Source organism: Medicago sativa, chromosome 6 (assembly GCF_051527215.1).
Source record: "Medicago sativa cultivar Bolivia chromosome 6, Bolivia_mono, whole genome shotgun sequence".
In the NCBI taxonomy this organism is placed as follows: Eukaryota; Viridiplantae; Streptophyta; class Magnoliopsida; order Fabales; family Fabaceae; genus Medicago; species Medicago sativa.
In genome coordinates this window covers 24,636,454-24,651,552 of record NC_140754.1, presented here as the reverse complement: position 1 = coordinate 24,651,552, position 15,099 = coordinate 24,636,454, and the positions used below count along the sequence as shown (strand labels likewise).

General features: G+C 32.8%; 1 protein-coding gene and 1 pseudogene across 1 annotated transcript; both read left to right on the top strand.

Annotated features, from left to right (window-relative positions):
- Positions 1-1,035: 1,035 nt before the first annotated feature.
- LOC146914105 (uncharacterized) lies at positions 1,036-5,225 on the top strand (annotated as a pseudogene).
- A 7,239-nt stretch (positions 5,226-12,464) lies between these two features.
- On the top strand, positions 12,465-14,860 carry LOC146914104 (tetraspanin-6-like). The gene is made up of 3 exons (XM_085717016.1): positions 12,465-13,029; positions 13,846-14,165; positions 14,615-14,860. The coding sequence occupies exons 1-3, from the start codon at positions 12,538-12,540 to the stop codon at positions 14,652-14,654; spliced, it is 852 nt and encodes a 283-aa protein (XP_085573142.1). The 5' UTR covers positions 12,465-12,537; the 3' UTR covers positions 14,655-14,860.
- The last annotated feature ends 239 nt before the right edge of the window (positions 14,861-15,099 follow it).

The following is a 15,099-nucleotide window of genomic DNA, read 5'->3' as shown; positions in this document are numbered from 1 at the left end:
GTTTCTTTCTTCCATGAGAAGAAATAAAGAAAATTAAAAGCAAAAAAAAAAAAAAAATCAAAAAAGGAATTAAAACACAAGGGAAGATAGGCGAAAGAAAATAAGTATTGTGCATTTGTTTTGTGAGAGTATAGAGAATAGTGTGAGTTGCTGGTTATTTTATGGGTTGGTCGAAGGAGTCCGAGATTTTTGGGTAATTATTTTACCAAAAACTTAGATTCAATTAAACAAACGTCACATGATTTTTTTAAGGAAAACGTTACATGATTTTAAATTGTCTAATAAATATATATTGTTAAACGTCACATCGACAATTTACCATTTTCACCTGCCACAAAAGTCCAAAAGCGAATAAATTGAAATAATAGACGTTGAATGAAAAAAAAACATATGGAAGAGAATGCCATATAAAAACTAAACTTTAAGATGAAAATATACAAATGACATCCAAAAACTAAAAAACCGGTTGATAACAATATAGTGATTTTCGCATAATCCTACATTGAGTTTGATCATCTCAACATACAAAGATAATCCATACACGTGAGTTTGACACCACATCTTAACCTAAACCTTAAGAAATTATGTATATGGATCATATCACTTATATGTTGCTCAACATCTACTCTCACATCCAATGTAAAAATTTAGCTCACAGTCAACACGTCAACATATCTCACTTAAGTATAAGACTCTCCGCAGCCGACATTTGTCACTGGGATTCACCCATGCTTCATTCGCAAAGTCGAACCGAGTTATAATATCATCATTGGACCTTATGGAAAGAGCCAGCACTGGTGTTAATCTACTCATTAGACATATAACAACCACATAAATGAGAATAATACATATTCATCCAATGTTTTAATTACGACGAAATTCTAGCCCGTGCTTGGCACGGGTGTCCATACTAGTAATGTGCATGAGGCTAGCAACACGATGAACTTTGTGAGAAACAAGAGTATTTATTGGTTGGTTAAATGTAATTGAAGAAATTAAAAGCATAAGGGTGGGTTTTACTATCATGCAATAGCCATGAAATGGTTTAAGCATGTGCATGCCATTAAAGTGGAAATCAGTGTCCATGAAATCAGACCCAAGTGAGAAATTATATAAAAAAACTGCTCTTCACCCTGCACTTTTCGCTCGCGCCCTGCAACCATGACGAAAATACCCCTGCGTTAGTTAACATGTGTACAATTATGCGTTAGTTAACTAACACGGCGTGACTTAACTCACGCGTGTTAAAAGCAATCGGTTCTGCGTTTCAGCCTCTTCTTCACCGTCGGTCCCAAAATGGTTTGCTTCTTTTGCTATTGTTTTTCATGTGCGATCACGAAATAGTGTCTGTGTTGATTGAATTTGAATTAGGTGGGAGTTGCAGCTCCAAAGAGTGAATACAAGCCAGGGGTTATCGACGATTTGTTCCTCAATTTGTTCCGCACCAAATTGGTTCAGGTAACCAAACAAACAAAGAACCCCTTCTAGTTGTTATTTATAGCTTTTATAATGAAAAGAGGGATATACGATTAATGTGGTGGGTGAGTATGAAAATACTATAACAGGAGGTGGGATGGGAATCGAAGAAACCTGGATATGATGGACTAATTGAAATTATTAACCGTCTAATGATGAAAGGCACTACCAATTCTCATACCATAGAAGCTACGGTAATTTTCTCTGAAAATCTCGATAACATGTAATAGCATTTCACTTCAGAACCGTTCCTGACAAAAAAGAAGAAATAAATTCATCACAAGGTGAAAGCGTGAGTTAAGTCACGCTTGGTTATAACCTGCGCGAGTTAACTCACGTGGCGTGACTTAACTCATGCAGAGGTATTTTGGTCAAGGCTGCAGGATGTGAGCGAAATGTGCTGGGTGAAGAGCAGAATTCTTATATAAAACATTCATGTAAGGTGTGGAATTGCAAACAAGAACTGGTCCAATTTTGTACCAAAAAAAAAAAAAAAACTGGTCCAATTTTGACTTGGTCAAAATTGATTTGATCACTCCTATTCCATGACTAATAAAATTAATTCCTATATATAACCTGTATATCCTACTTCAAAAAAAAAAAAAAAAAACCTGTATATCCTCTCATACCTAAAAATAAAATAAAAAAAATCAAACAAAATAATATAAAGATAAATCATTAAATAGTTAATATAAAAAATAGGTTATTAAATAATTAGAATAAAAATAAACGAAGAAGGGCGCGAGCGAAAAGTTAATATAAATGGATGTTTATATAAAAAATCATTAAATAGTTAATATAAAAAATAAATGATGATTTAAAAAATAGGCGGTTATCAATTCTTGTTGGCCATGGATGGGAACAATTTAATGATGCTATTTAATGATTTATTTAAAAAAATCATTTAAATAAATGATCATTTATTTTTTATATTAACTATTTAATGAAAGTGTATTATTTTTTAGATTAACTATTTAATGATGCAAAATAGGCGGTTATCAATTCTTGTTGGCCATGGATGTTTGTTAAATCATCATTTGGAGCCAATGATCTTAAGTTTTTTCCTGTAACTCCTCTGTAAACAAAATTGTGTCATGTCTCTCATTTTTTAATCAATTCCTCAAATTTAGCCTTATACTTATGAGTTGGGTATGCTGATTGTGTCGCTTGCATATATCTACTAAGCGAGCACCAACACCTTCACCATAATGATTCCAATGCTTTGGGTAATTCCCACAAATAATATGGCTATAAGCACGCGCTATTTTGCACCATTCATCTCGAGCGTGATCCGAGATCAAGATGTCATATACACTTTCCTAATGCATGCTTATCCCAGCTACCGCCTTATCTGCCACTTTGACGAGACTTGACTTAGTTCCAAATCTAGTTCATCTCCCAAATGTGGAGTAAGAGGTTTAAGAGTATCCAACACATAGCTCAATTGTCGAATAAACCTCCTAAAAGGTTGAGTTGAAAACCCAATAGTCCTCTTCAAATTCATTTTAGGAGGTTACGACAAAGATATAGAGACAAGAGTGTTGGTTGACGATACAGGTGACGGAAAGAGTGTATGACACAAAACTAAGATATTCAAATTTTGTTGTTTCGAGAGAAGTGATTGTGTAATTTTCCTATTTTGAGTATGATTTTAGAATGGGGTAATATTGTTCACTACTCACACACACACAAAAAAACGAATAACACACAAGTTATATGACTTTTCAAAAGTCGTGTAGCTATATATGTATGTGTGTGACAATTTCTCCGATACACTAGAAAATTCAAGTGCATCAATATACTCAGGTCTTTAAATTAATAGATAAACAACTTGTTTTTTTTAAAGAAAAATATATTTTCTATCATTTACAATTATAACAAAATCAAACGACCTCGCGGTTTCGGCAATTTCGTTAAGAAATACTTCAGAGATCGCTACAAGGAATTCACTCCTTTAAATCTTGCTTTTGATATTGCTGGTTCTGCTCCTCGTGGATTTGGTGTTCCTGAGCTTGTTTCTAAACTCTCTGCTGCTTCTGTTTTTGCGGTTGCTACTTTGGGGACTTATGACATTGCATTAAACTTGGGAAGGAAGGTGATATGTCAAAAAGACTGTGTGACATGTAATGGATGGTAGGCCTTGCGGTGTACCATGTGTCGAGGAGGTGGAAGAGTCCACTATCAATTGAAGAATTGCCACTTGAAGAGTGGAGAGAAAACGACGGTCGAATCTGTTGCAGATGCCATTTCAACAACCGGGCTGAGTTAGTGCATATACCATCCTCTTTGGATCCTCAGATACCATTACCATCAAAAGACTGTCCAATTTGCGATGGAACGGGTGTAATGGGATGTCTTGAATGCAAAAACAAATTACCATTTAGGATTTCAGCAGATGGTATTATGTAGCCCCATTGGCAAGCTCGTAATGTGTTGGAAAAGATGGATTATCCATATGAGCACATAAGGGATAGCATGAAAGATCCCGATATTGCTGAATTTTGGTTGATTACTTATCCACATATTATGTATGGATTACCTACGGGGACAATGCAAAGAAGACAATATGGTCAGAGTATGAGGAATCCAGGTGGGACCAACTTCGAGATGAGGTGGCCACGAGAAAACCTGGGTGGGAGTTTCTGCATGATGCCTTGATATCTATAGATCCTGACCGTGCAAAGGATGATCCTTGTCATAGTTAAAAACATCCCTTACTACAAGGCTAAGAAGGCATGGAGGAAGAGGTTATGAAGCTTGATCCTCCACCAAGACCATCAAATTGGGGTGAACTGGACCTTCCATTGAGTCCATCATCTTGGGGTGTGGAGGAAATTATTTTGTTGGTGACACCAGGGCCGTCCCTAAGAATTCGGAGGCTCGGCTCTGGGAATGAAAAGAGGCCAGTGATAAAATCAAAACGTATTTTTTTTAAAAGAGCAATGTTCTATTTATATTTTTTAAAAGATAAATATAAGGTGTCGTATATATGCGGTACGCCCAAAAGTGAAAATGACTGCCGTATACATGAGGAACCCCCACCTAACACCAAAAGCAAGAGGACCTAATTCTAATAGGCCTAAAAGGCTAAAACAAGTGGACAGAAAATGGCTGGGGTATTAAAAAAAATTGGAGGGCAATAGTACTAGTGGATATTAAAAAAAAATTGAGGCCCATGGCTGAGGGAGGCCCAGCTCTGTTGAGCTGTTTGCACCCCCTCAGGGTCGGGCCTGGGTGACACAAGAAATACACTTTATGAAAAGGAAAGGTTTCTGTTAGGTTTAAATGAACATTCAAGAAGTAACTGATCAAACCTGCATGCACCCAAACCTAAGCTGATGTTACACTTTCCAAATGATATTCAATTTCGATTATTAAAAAAAACAACTATAATAATTAAATTATCAAAAGTGTCTGCGGAATAAAAGTTAATTTTTTTGAATTTTTTATTGCTCATAAAAAAAAAGTGAATATTGATTATTTTTTATGATAAATATAAAAATTTAGTATTTATTCTTATAAATAATGAAACGATATTTTCTTTCGACAAATATGAATGATGTTTTTTTCCCATATTTCATCTTATGAACTCATTTTTTTTCTTATAAATAATGAAATGATAGTTTTTCTGATAGAAAATGCATTCTTCATGAAAGAAATGGCCAAAAGATAAAATATGGACAGATGGATTGAATATCAAGATGGAGATATTTCTTGACTGTGGCCTCCGATATGACATCAAGCGATAGTGTTATACTAACTCTTGTTAGAGGTTCCCAAAACTAGAACTTTTGAAGTGAAACAATAGTTAATGCATGGACTTAAGTCATATATATATATATATATATATGGACTTAATAAACAATAAAAATTGGTTCGAGTGAAAAAGAACATCAAACCGTTTAAACCAAATGAAGGAAATTCTTTTAGGAGTAAAATCAGTTAATGCATAAAGAGTACTCACCCTTGTTAAATACAATTTTTTCAAAGTTCTTAATTTAATATAAGTAAGGTTATAGAGAATCACTCATCAACCCAAGCATATCAAAAAAATTCTAGAGCAGGCGATGGAAACTAACTCAAGGTTCACAACCTATGTAGGGTCACAAAGAAACTACTTGTACTCCTCCCCTAAACTTGAGTTTATGCTAATATGAGATCGTTTGAACTATTTGAAACTAGTCTCTCAAGAGCGGTCTAGCTGGGTCTACTCTATATTTATGCAACAAGGGTTAGAATTTACAATCAATTTTTATTTATATATATAATATTCATTATCACACGACATGTATGACTCTAATATTTATATTTAATACATGGACGGATTTGAAATTCTTGCATGTAGTTGGTTAGTTGTGTTCTTGGTGATTGATATGAATCTAGTTGGCCGGTGGTGTTTTTGGTTATCGATATAAATGACTTCAAGAGTCATATTTAATACATGAGAATGAAAAAAAAAATCAATTATGTATGATACACAATTGATTCTCTCTCAAGAGTCATATTTGATACTTCAAGAGGAGTGGTGGAGCTTCTCATTCAACCTCACAAAAATATATTTATGTTCCATTGATTTAGAGCCTAACTAATTGATATGATGAAGTTCTGTTGAAAACTACAACCAGTTAAAGACATTGTTTTGTTGGTTAAATTGATTCATTAAAGACAATTAGGGGCTAACTGACTTTTAAAGGAGGGTTTCCCAAATGGTCGGATACTTAATAATTAGTATCAGATTCAGTTGCCGATCCCCCATAAAGGGCTACTTATATAGGGGCTAACTGAGAAATATGAGTAACAAATTGAGTAACAGTAAAACATAGTATCATATCCATGAAATTGACGAGATAGATCTAGGTGATAGAGTGACATATAACCCACGTGATGTTTTAGTTAAGTTTTATAATCCAATCCGTTTAATATATCTAATGACTGTTATTAATAGTTTTCATTTTTCTTCAAAAAAAAAATTAATAGTTTTCATTTCTCGCCATAGATATTAGTTCTTACCAGGGTATGCTACATATATTAATGATATTCAGACTTCCCCAACAAAAAGAATATTGAGACTTAACTAATAGTCTCAATATTACCACACCAGGCCAACAAAAAAAAAAAATCTATCACTTGTTTTCTACGCATCCATCACGCATATTATTTTTCCAAAATACTTATTTGTTAAATACTAACATTTTTATTCAAAATAAAATAAATAAATTAAGTATTAATAATTACTAGATTAAGCTGCGACAAAAAAAAATTACTAGATTAAGCAAGTAAAAAATTACTACACCAGACCAAAAAAATAAAATAAAACACACCTTAGTTAGTATGTCATGTATCATTGTGTCAAGTCGTTGTGGGGCGAGCAAACGACAAAGTATGCAATGATGACTACAGTGAGCTTAACTCAACCGAGTTGTGTGTGTGAGCAAAGGGGTCTTACATAAAGGCATGGGTATTGGTGGGACATCTCACTGATCGCTCAATAAATGTTGCTTGCCTCATTCGATGTTGACGATACTCTCATCCGCGTCCAAAGTTAAATGTATCCCCATCCATCGACGAAGTAGTTGTAGCTCGAGTCTTATATTGAATGATGAATATAATGCAATTGGAAAGAAATTAAAACAAGGAATATAACGTGCATGAGGCTAGCAACACGATGAACTTTGTGAGAGACAAGAGTATTTATTGGTTGGTTAAATGTAATTGAAGAAATTAAAACCATAAGGATGGGTCTTATTATCACATAATAGCCATAAAAGGGTTTTTTTTTTTTTTTTGTTACAATAGCCATCAAAGGGTTTAAGCATGTGCATGCCATTAAAGTGGAAATCAGTGTTCATGAAATCAGACCCAAGTGAGAAATTATACAACCTATTTTCTTTTTTAAGGAATCACTCCTATTTTACGACTAATCAAATTAATTGATGTGTGTCTATATATATATATATAACCTGTATATCCTCTCATACTTAAAAATAAACAAAAAAGATGAAACAAAATAATATAAAGATAAATTATCAAATAGTTAATATGAAATGACTCGTTAAATAATTAGAATAAAAATAAATAAACGAAGAAAGTTACTAAAACATAATATTATACATAACATTCGGTTGTTACACGGCGTGCTCTAGTTATTTATCAATATCTATTGGCACGGACATGGATGTTTGTTGTATTCATTTGGAGTCAATGTTCTTAAGGTTTTCCCCTAACTCCTACATCATAAGCAATGTTGTGTTTCAACCTTTCTTACCTTTCAACATATATTTTTTCATTTATTTTAACCAACTCGTCAAACTTAGCCTTGTACTTAGGTGTTGGAGTGCTCTGATTGTGTTGCTCGCATATATTTACCAAGCAAGCACAACACCCTTACCACAATAATTCCAATGCTTTGGGCACTTCTCACATAATATGGATATAAGTACGAGCTATTTTTCACCATTCATCTCGAGCGTGATCCGAGATCAAAGATGTCATATACACTTTCCCAATTTTTGCTTATCCTAGCTATTGCCTTATCTGCCACTTTGACAAGAGCTGACTTAGTTCCCAAATCTAATTCATCTCGCAAATCTGGCGTAGGAGGTTTAAGAGTATATAACATGTAGCTCTATTGTCGAATAGACCTCCTTAAAGGTTGAGTTGAAAATCAAGTAGTTCTCTTCGAACTCATTTTAGGAGGTTATGACAAAGAAATAACTACAAGAGCGTTGGTTGGCGATGCAGGTGGCGGAAAGAGCGTATGGCACAAAATTAAGAGAATCAAATTTTGTTGTTTCAAGAGAAGTGATCATATAATTTTCTTGATTTTGAGTATGATTTCAGAAAGGGATAATACTGTTTACTACTCACACACAAGAAGAGAAAAAAAAACAAAAGCTACATGACCTTTCAAAAGTCGTGTAGCCATATATGTGCGTGTGGCAATTTCTACTATACACTAGAAAATTCAAGTGTATCAATATACTCTGTATTTAAATTAATAGCTAAACGACTTGTTTTTTTTTAATGAAAAAAATATTTTCTATCATTTACAATTATAATAACTAAATTATCAAAACCGTCAGCAAAATAAAAGTTAATTTTTCAAAAATTTTATTGCTCATAATAGAGGATATTGATTATTTTTTATGATAAATATAAAAATTTAGCATTTAAATAATGAAATGATATTTTCTTTCGACAAATATGAATGATGTTTTTCCCATATGAACTCATTTTTTTCTCAATACAAGATGACATATAATCATGAACTTGGGAACAAGCATAAGATAATCACTCCTGAACTAACAAACGAGAAACATTATTTGCTTGTCTCCTAACGAAACTTATCTTAAACTTATCATGATTATATGTCATCTTGTATTGAAACTGATACTATTAATGAAATGAATTAATCGTGTTTCTGTAAAAAAAAACTCATTTTTTTCTTATAAATAATGAAATGATATTTTTCTGATAAAAAAATGAATTCGTAATGAAAGAAAGGGCCAAAAGATGAAATATGGGCAAGGAGGATTGAATATCAAGGTGAAGAAATTTCTTGGTTGTGGCTTCCGATATGACATCAAGTGATAGTGTTATGCTAAGAAATGTTAGCAATATTCTCTTTTGTGCACTCTTTCTAGCATTCACTTTTTTATTGGGTAAAAATAATGTGGGACCTACACTTTGAAAATGGAACCCACATAAAGTGGTGAGACATACATTGATTTCACCCAATAAAAGAGTGAGTGCTAGAGAGAGTGCTCAAAAGAGAAGGTCCCTAACATTGTTCGTGCTATACTAACTCTCTTGTTAGAGGTTCCCAAAACTAGAACTATTAAAATGAAACATAGTTAATGCACGGACTTAAGTCATATATATATATGGACTTAATAAACAATAAAAATTGGTTCGAGTGAAAAAGAACATCAACCCGTTTAAACCAAATCAAGGAAAATCTTTTTTTTAGTAAAATCAGTTAATGCATAAAGAGTACGCACACTTGTCAAATACAATTTTTTCAAAGTTCTTAATTTAATAAGTAAGGTTCACTACCTATGTAGGGTCATAAAGAACTACTTTGTACTCTTTACCTAAACCTGAGTTTATGCTGAAATGAGATCGTGTGAACTATTTGAAACTACTCTGTCAAGAGTGGTCTATTTTGGTCTACTCTATATTTACGTAATAAGGTTAAAATTTACAATCAATTTTTATTTCTAGCTAACATATATAATATTCATTATCATACAATATGTATGACTCTAATATTTATATTTAATACATGAACAATTAAGTTTAATGGATTTGAAATTCATGCATGTAGTTGGTTAGTTGTGTTCTTGGTGATTGATAAGAATGTAGTTGGTTGGTGGTGTTTTTGGTGATTGATAGAAATGACTTCAAGAGTCGTGCTTAATACATGCGAATGAGAGAAAATCAATTGTGTATTATTCTCATGTATTAAGTACGACTATTTAGCTCAAGAGTGGCTCCGCCACGGCTTCTCATTCAACCTCACAAAATATTTTTATTTGATATATGGTGAACTTTCAGACCCTCTTTCTAAGTTGATTTTGTGTGAGTTTTACACTAAGCAAATTCTTAACGGAATTATAAAAAAGAGTGTAATTTGACCAAAATCGAATTTGAAATCCAAGAAGCGATTAAGTATAAGGATTTCGTCATTAAGAGTGAATAATCTCTTACGTGAGTTTGATGTTTGCATCTTTAAGGAAGAAGAGGGTTTCTCATGTCGTTGTTTTGGATTTTGGGATGATGAAGAAGGACAACTTGATTTCTCATGTCGTTGTTTTAGAGGAAAATGGGTCACCGCGCCAAAGAAAGAAATTTTTTCCACTGAAATGATTTAGCCACTATGAAATTAGGTCACCGCGCTTTTCCCACTAACTTGTTTAAAGGCTAAAACTTTTTGCACTATCAAAAGAAATTAGGTCACGGCTAAGGCTAAAACTTTTCATCTAATTTTAGTTTATTTTTTGTTTTTAATATCAAATTGAGTTAATGCTTATTAACTTTGATAATTATTTTTTAACAAACATAGATACAAATCAATGTCATAATTGATATTTTAATATTGTCAAATAAAATTGGTCAAGAGATTGAATCCAAGCAATCTTTATCTTTAATATAAACATTTACCTTACATAAAATAAAAAGTACATATGACATATTCACATTGTCTTTGTGCAGTTGTTGCATGTTGGCTTCATTTAGAGCCTAACTAATTGATATACGGTGAAGGTCTGTAGAAATCTACAACAAGTTAAAGACGTTTTGATGGTTAAATTGATTCATTAAAGACAATTAGTTGTTGATCACAATATTTTTCAACAAAAACATGTTGAATGAGATACTACATAAATAATTTAAGCGGTTCAGTTCTTCTCCTTGAGAACTAACTTTTAAGGGAGGGTTCCCAAGTGGTCGGATACTTAATAATTAATATCAGATTCGGTTGTAGATCCCTTAGAAAGTACTACCTACATAGGACTGACTGGAAAATATAAGTAACGAATTATAGAGTCCCAACTACACTCTATAACGGGTGATGGATTTGGCTTTCCCGCTGTTACAGCAGGACGCTGTAACAGATCAGGACTGTCCGATCTAAAACGTGTGGCTTAGATTGTTTAGCATGATTTTGTACCTACATTAATCTGTACCGTTTGATCTTTAATTAATGGTCAGGATCTTGTACAGCGTGAAAACTGTGTGCTTTACTACAGCACGGAATCCCAATCCACTTTAAAATTAGAAAAAAATTGTTTTGGTTAGACTACTATCTGCACCCTTTCTTTTTATAGTTTATGTTTGCATTGCATAGTTAGGCCATACTAATCTATTTCTTTTGGGCCTACCACTGCAGACTTAACTTGCTATCATTTCACATATTTCTATTCGCACCTTCTTTCCCCAGTTTTTACTATCGAGAACCCCCTTGCTGTTCTTCCAAATTTTATATATTGTACACGTAAGCATCCAATTTCTTTTTCTTCCTTTCTCCTATCGCTAAATGGTCATGTATCATATTCTTACTCAATCTCCATCATCCAAGTTGCTCAATTAAACTCCAAAAAAAAATAAAAAAATCAAAATAAAAAAATCAAAACACACCTAAGTTAGTATGTGATGTATCAGTGTCAAGTCGTTGTGGGGCAAGCAAACATCAAAGTATGCAATGATGACCATGGTCAGCCTAACTCAACCGGGTTGTGTGTGTGAGAAGAGGGGTCTTACATAAAGGCATGCGCAGTGGTGGGACATCTCACTGATCACTCTGACTAGATGTTGACGACACTCTCATCCGTGTCCAAAGTTAAATGTATCCCCGTGCATCGACGGAGTAGTTGTAGCTCGAGTCTTGCATTGAATAATGAATGATGTGTCTTGCATCATGTATATGTTAGTAATGACTAATGATGTTGTGAATTGTGAACTTATACGTTATGCTTTATGTGCATATTATATTTAGTATTTTTTTATAAGCAATTTATATTTAGTATGATTCCTCACCTTACTCATTAGGCATACATTAATGTTTTGACTCCTACGCCTCTACTTTTTTTCAACTGACAAAAATTCTATTCCATCCAACATCAAACTTTTTCCTATGATTCATCTCTACCCCATAACAGTTCCTTTGTAATATTGATACTAATTCTTTGATTTGATTATATTCCTATCGGATAGGCATAGAAGAGAACCACTCAAAAATTGAGAATATCTTACTAGTTAAGCTAAGAATAAGAAGTTTTTTTTTTTTTTTTTTTTATAGTGATATTATTATTATTATCATCAAATAAAATAAAGTTTCATGAATAACATAGTTCAAGAAAGAGAACATTGATAAAAGAATTTGAAAGAATAGAAGTATATTGAAATTCTCAAACTTTATGCAAGTAATACAATAATTTAACAAAATAGAATAAGTGCATATATACTAATTCAATGTCCCTCTTTTATTTATCACAAAGTTTATTATAAAGTGCAAGAAACTTCACAAGAACCAAAGAAAAATAGATTGAGAAATTAAGAGAGATGCATCGATTTAGCAACTCAGTGATAGGATTCTTGAACTTTTTCACACTCTTAGCATCAATACCAATAATCGGAGCAGGACTATGGATTTCAAGGAGCACAACAGCATGTGAAAATTTCTTCCAAGAACCACTTTTAATCATAGGATTTATTGTTCTTGTGATTTCACTAGTTGGTTTCATAGGAGCATGTTTTCATGTGGCATGGGCACTTTGGGTTTATTTGGTGGTTATGTTGTTACTTATAGGAACAATTATTGGTTTGACTATGTTTGGATTTGTTGTCACTACTCAAGGTGGGGGTGTAGAAGTGCCTGGTAGAACTTATATGGAGTATCATCTTAGGAATTATTCACCTTGGTTGAGGAAAAGGATTAAGGATCATCAATATTGGAGTACTATTAAGAGTTGTATTATAGGGTCTAATACATGTTCAAAACTTGCTTCTTGGACCTCTCTTGATTATATGCAAAGGGATTTGTCTCCAATTCAGGTACAAAAATTGCGCTTTATGCTTCCATTTTTTCCCTCCCAGCCACCCTCTAAAGACCAAAATACTCTCGGCTGCAGTTATCTACCGTTCGGAGAGTCTTTTCAAATCAGTTATACTAATTTAAAAAAGTGATCGCACTGCTTTCAAAAGTGCCGAAAGACACTTAGACTGTTGTTGGAGAGTCGAACAATACTTTAGTGCCGGTCGGGAAAGTTTATGAGAAATTGGAGAAGCCTAAAGAGAAATTTCCCAGTTTCACTAATGATTTTTTTCTTTTCTTAGGTTTGTTTGTGGATTCAAATTATTGTCATTTAAGTTTTTTTTTTCGTTTATTTCATCTACTTGTTTTTTTAGAGAGAGGAGTTTCTTTTTCCACCCACGTATACTTCGAAAATATTCTTTTAGAAAAATTGTACGCTTTTTTTATCTGTCCAGGAGTATACTTTTAGATAAAAACATGAATATTGCTAACATATATGTTGAGGTAAAACGCACAAAAATAAAGTCGATATGACTATCGCTAACATATAATGTTAGTTATGGTATTATTGAATACAAACTTCTGAAAATTGTTATATCGTTGTTGCAAGTCTGCAATCTGCGATTGCAGACCACAATTTAGAACTATATCTTCGACCCCAAAATTTCTTCAAGATCGTTAAGGTTTATGTAAAAAAAAAAAATATTTGCTCTAAATTTCTCACCAAAATCAATTCAATCATAGTACTAATGCTTCCAAATTATAAAAAAATTAATTGACTACCTTATAATTTGGTTAATAATTTATTTATTTACGAAATTGTTGATTTAATGCAGTCTGGATGCTGTAAACCACCAACAACATGCAACTTCAACATGGAAACAACATTGGTGGATCAAGATATTGATTGTTACCGTTGGAACAATGCACCAAATTTACTATGCTATGATTGTGATTCTTGCAAAGCTGGTGTACTTGAAAACATAAGAACAGATTGGCACAAAGTTTCTGTTCTTAGTGTTGTTATTCTTGTTTTTCTTATTGGAATATATTCTATTGGATGTTGTGCTTTCAGAAATGCAAGAAGATCTGAAACTGATTATGCACATGGTGAAAATCGTATGAGGAAAGTTAGACCTAGATGGGATTACTATTGGTAAGTTTAATTCTAATCTAATCAATTAACTCGGTAAACTTAACTCAGTTCGAACTCTGACACCCTACTTATTCACCTTAAAGAGTGAATTTTTAACCACTAGACTATCCGACAGAAAAAAAATATTATTATAAACAATGAATTTTGTAACGAGGTCCAAAGTGGGAGTAAACTCGAGTTAGTTTTCTCATAGATTAAAAGTTATTTTTTATTTTTCTCAAAACCAAGTTAATTCTCGAAATTAAGTTAGGAGTATTCACACATACGGATGGATCCACTCCAAATCAAACTAAATTGATTGAGTTCGATAACAAGTTAGGTCAAACTCGATCTAACCAGACTCAGACTCATAAGCACTCATACTTTAAAACTCTGCATGTGATAGGCATATGATGATGCCCAGATCTTTTGACCGCTAACTAATACTTCTGGTGTGCTTTTAAATGCAGCTGGAGATGGTGGCATGATAGGAAGGAGCAGCTTTTTTAGAGAAAAGAACCAATGATGTCTATCATGAGATTGTGCGTGCTCTAAAGATAGGACATTATAGAATCCAAGGCCTTTTATATTTACCATGATATTGCTTTTGTACAAATTTTCATTTTGGTCTGTCTCAAGAATCATATTAGATCTATGCATTTCCAGCTTTAATTTTTCTTCCATGCAAGACTTTTAATAGTAATTTATGGTTCAAATTTCTTGAGTTTGTTTAGTTTAATTTTAAAAAATTATTCTTGAGTTCTCTTGACTTAATTTATGGTTCAAATTTCTTCTTTATTTTTTTATTTTTACAAAAATGATGAATTTGAATTATTTATTTTTTACAAAAATGATGAATTTGAAATTTTAGGTTAAAATAAAATTTTACCTTGTTTTATTGTTTAATATATAATGCAGATTATAATATATCATTGTGACTTGTAGTCCTTTCATC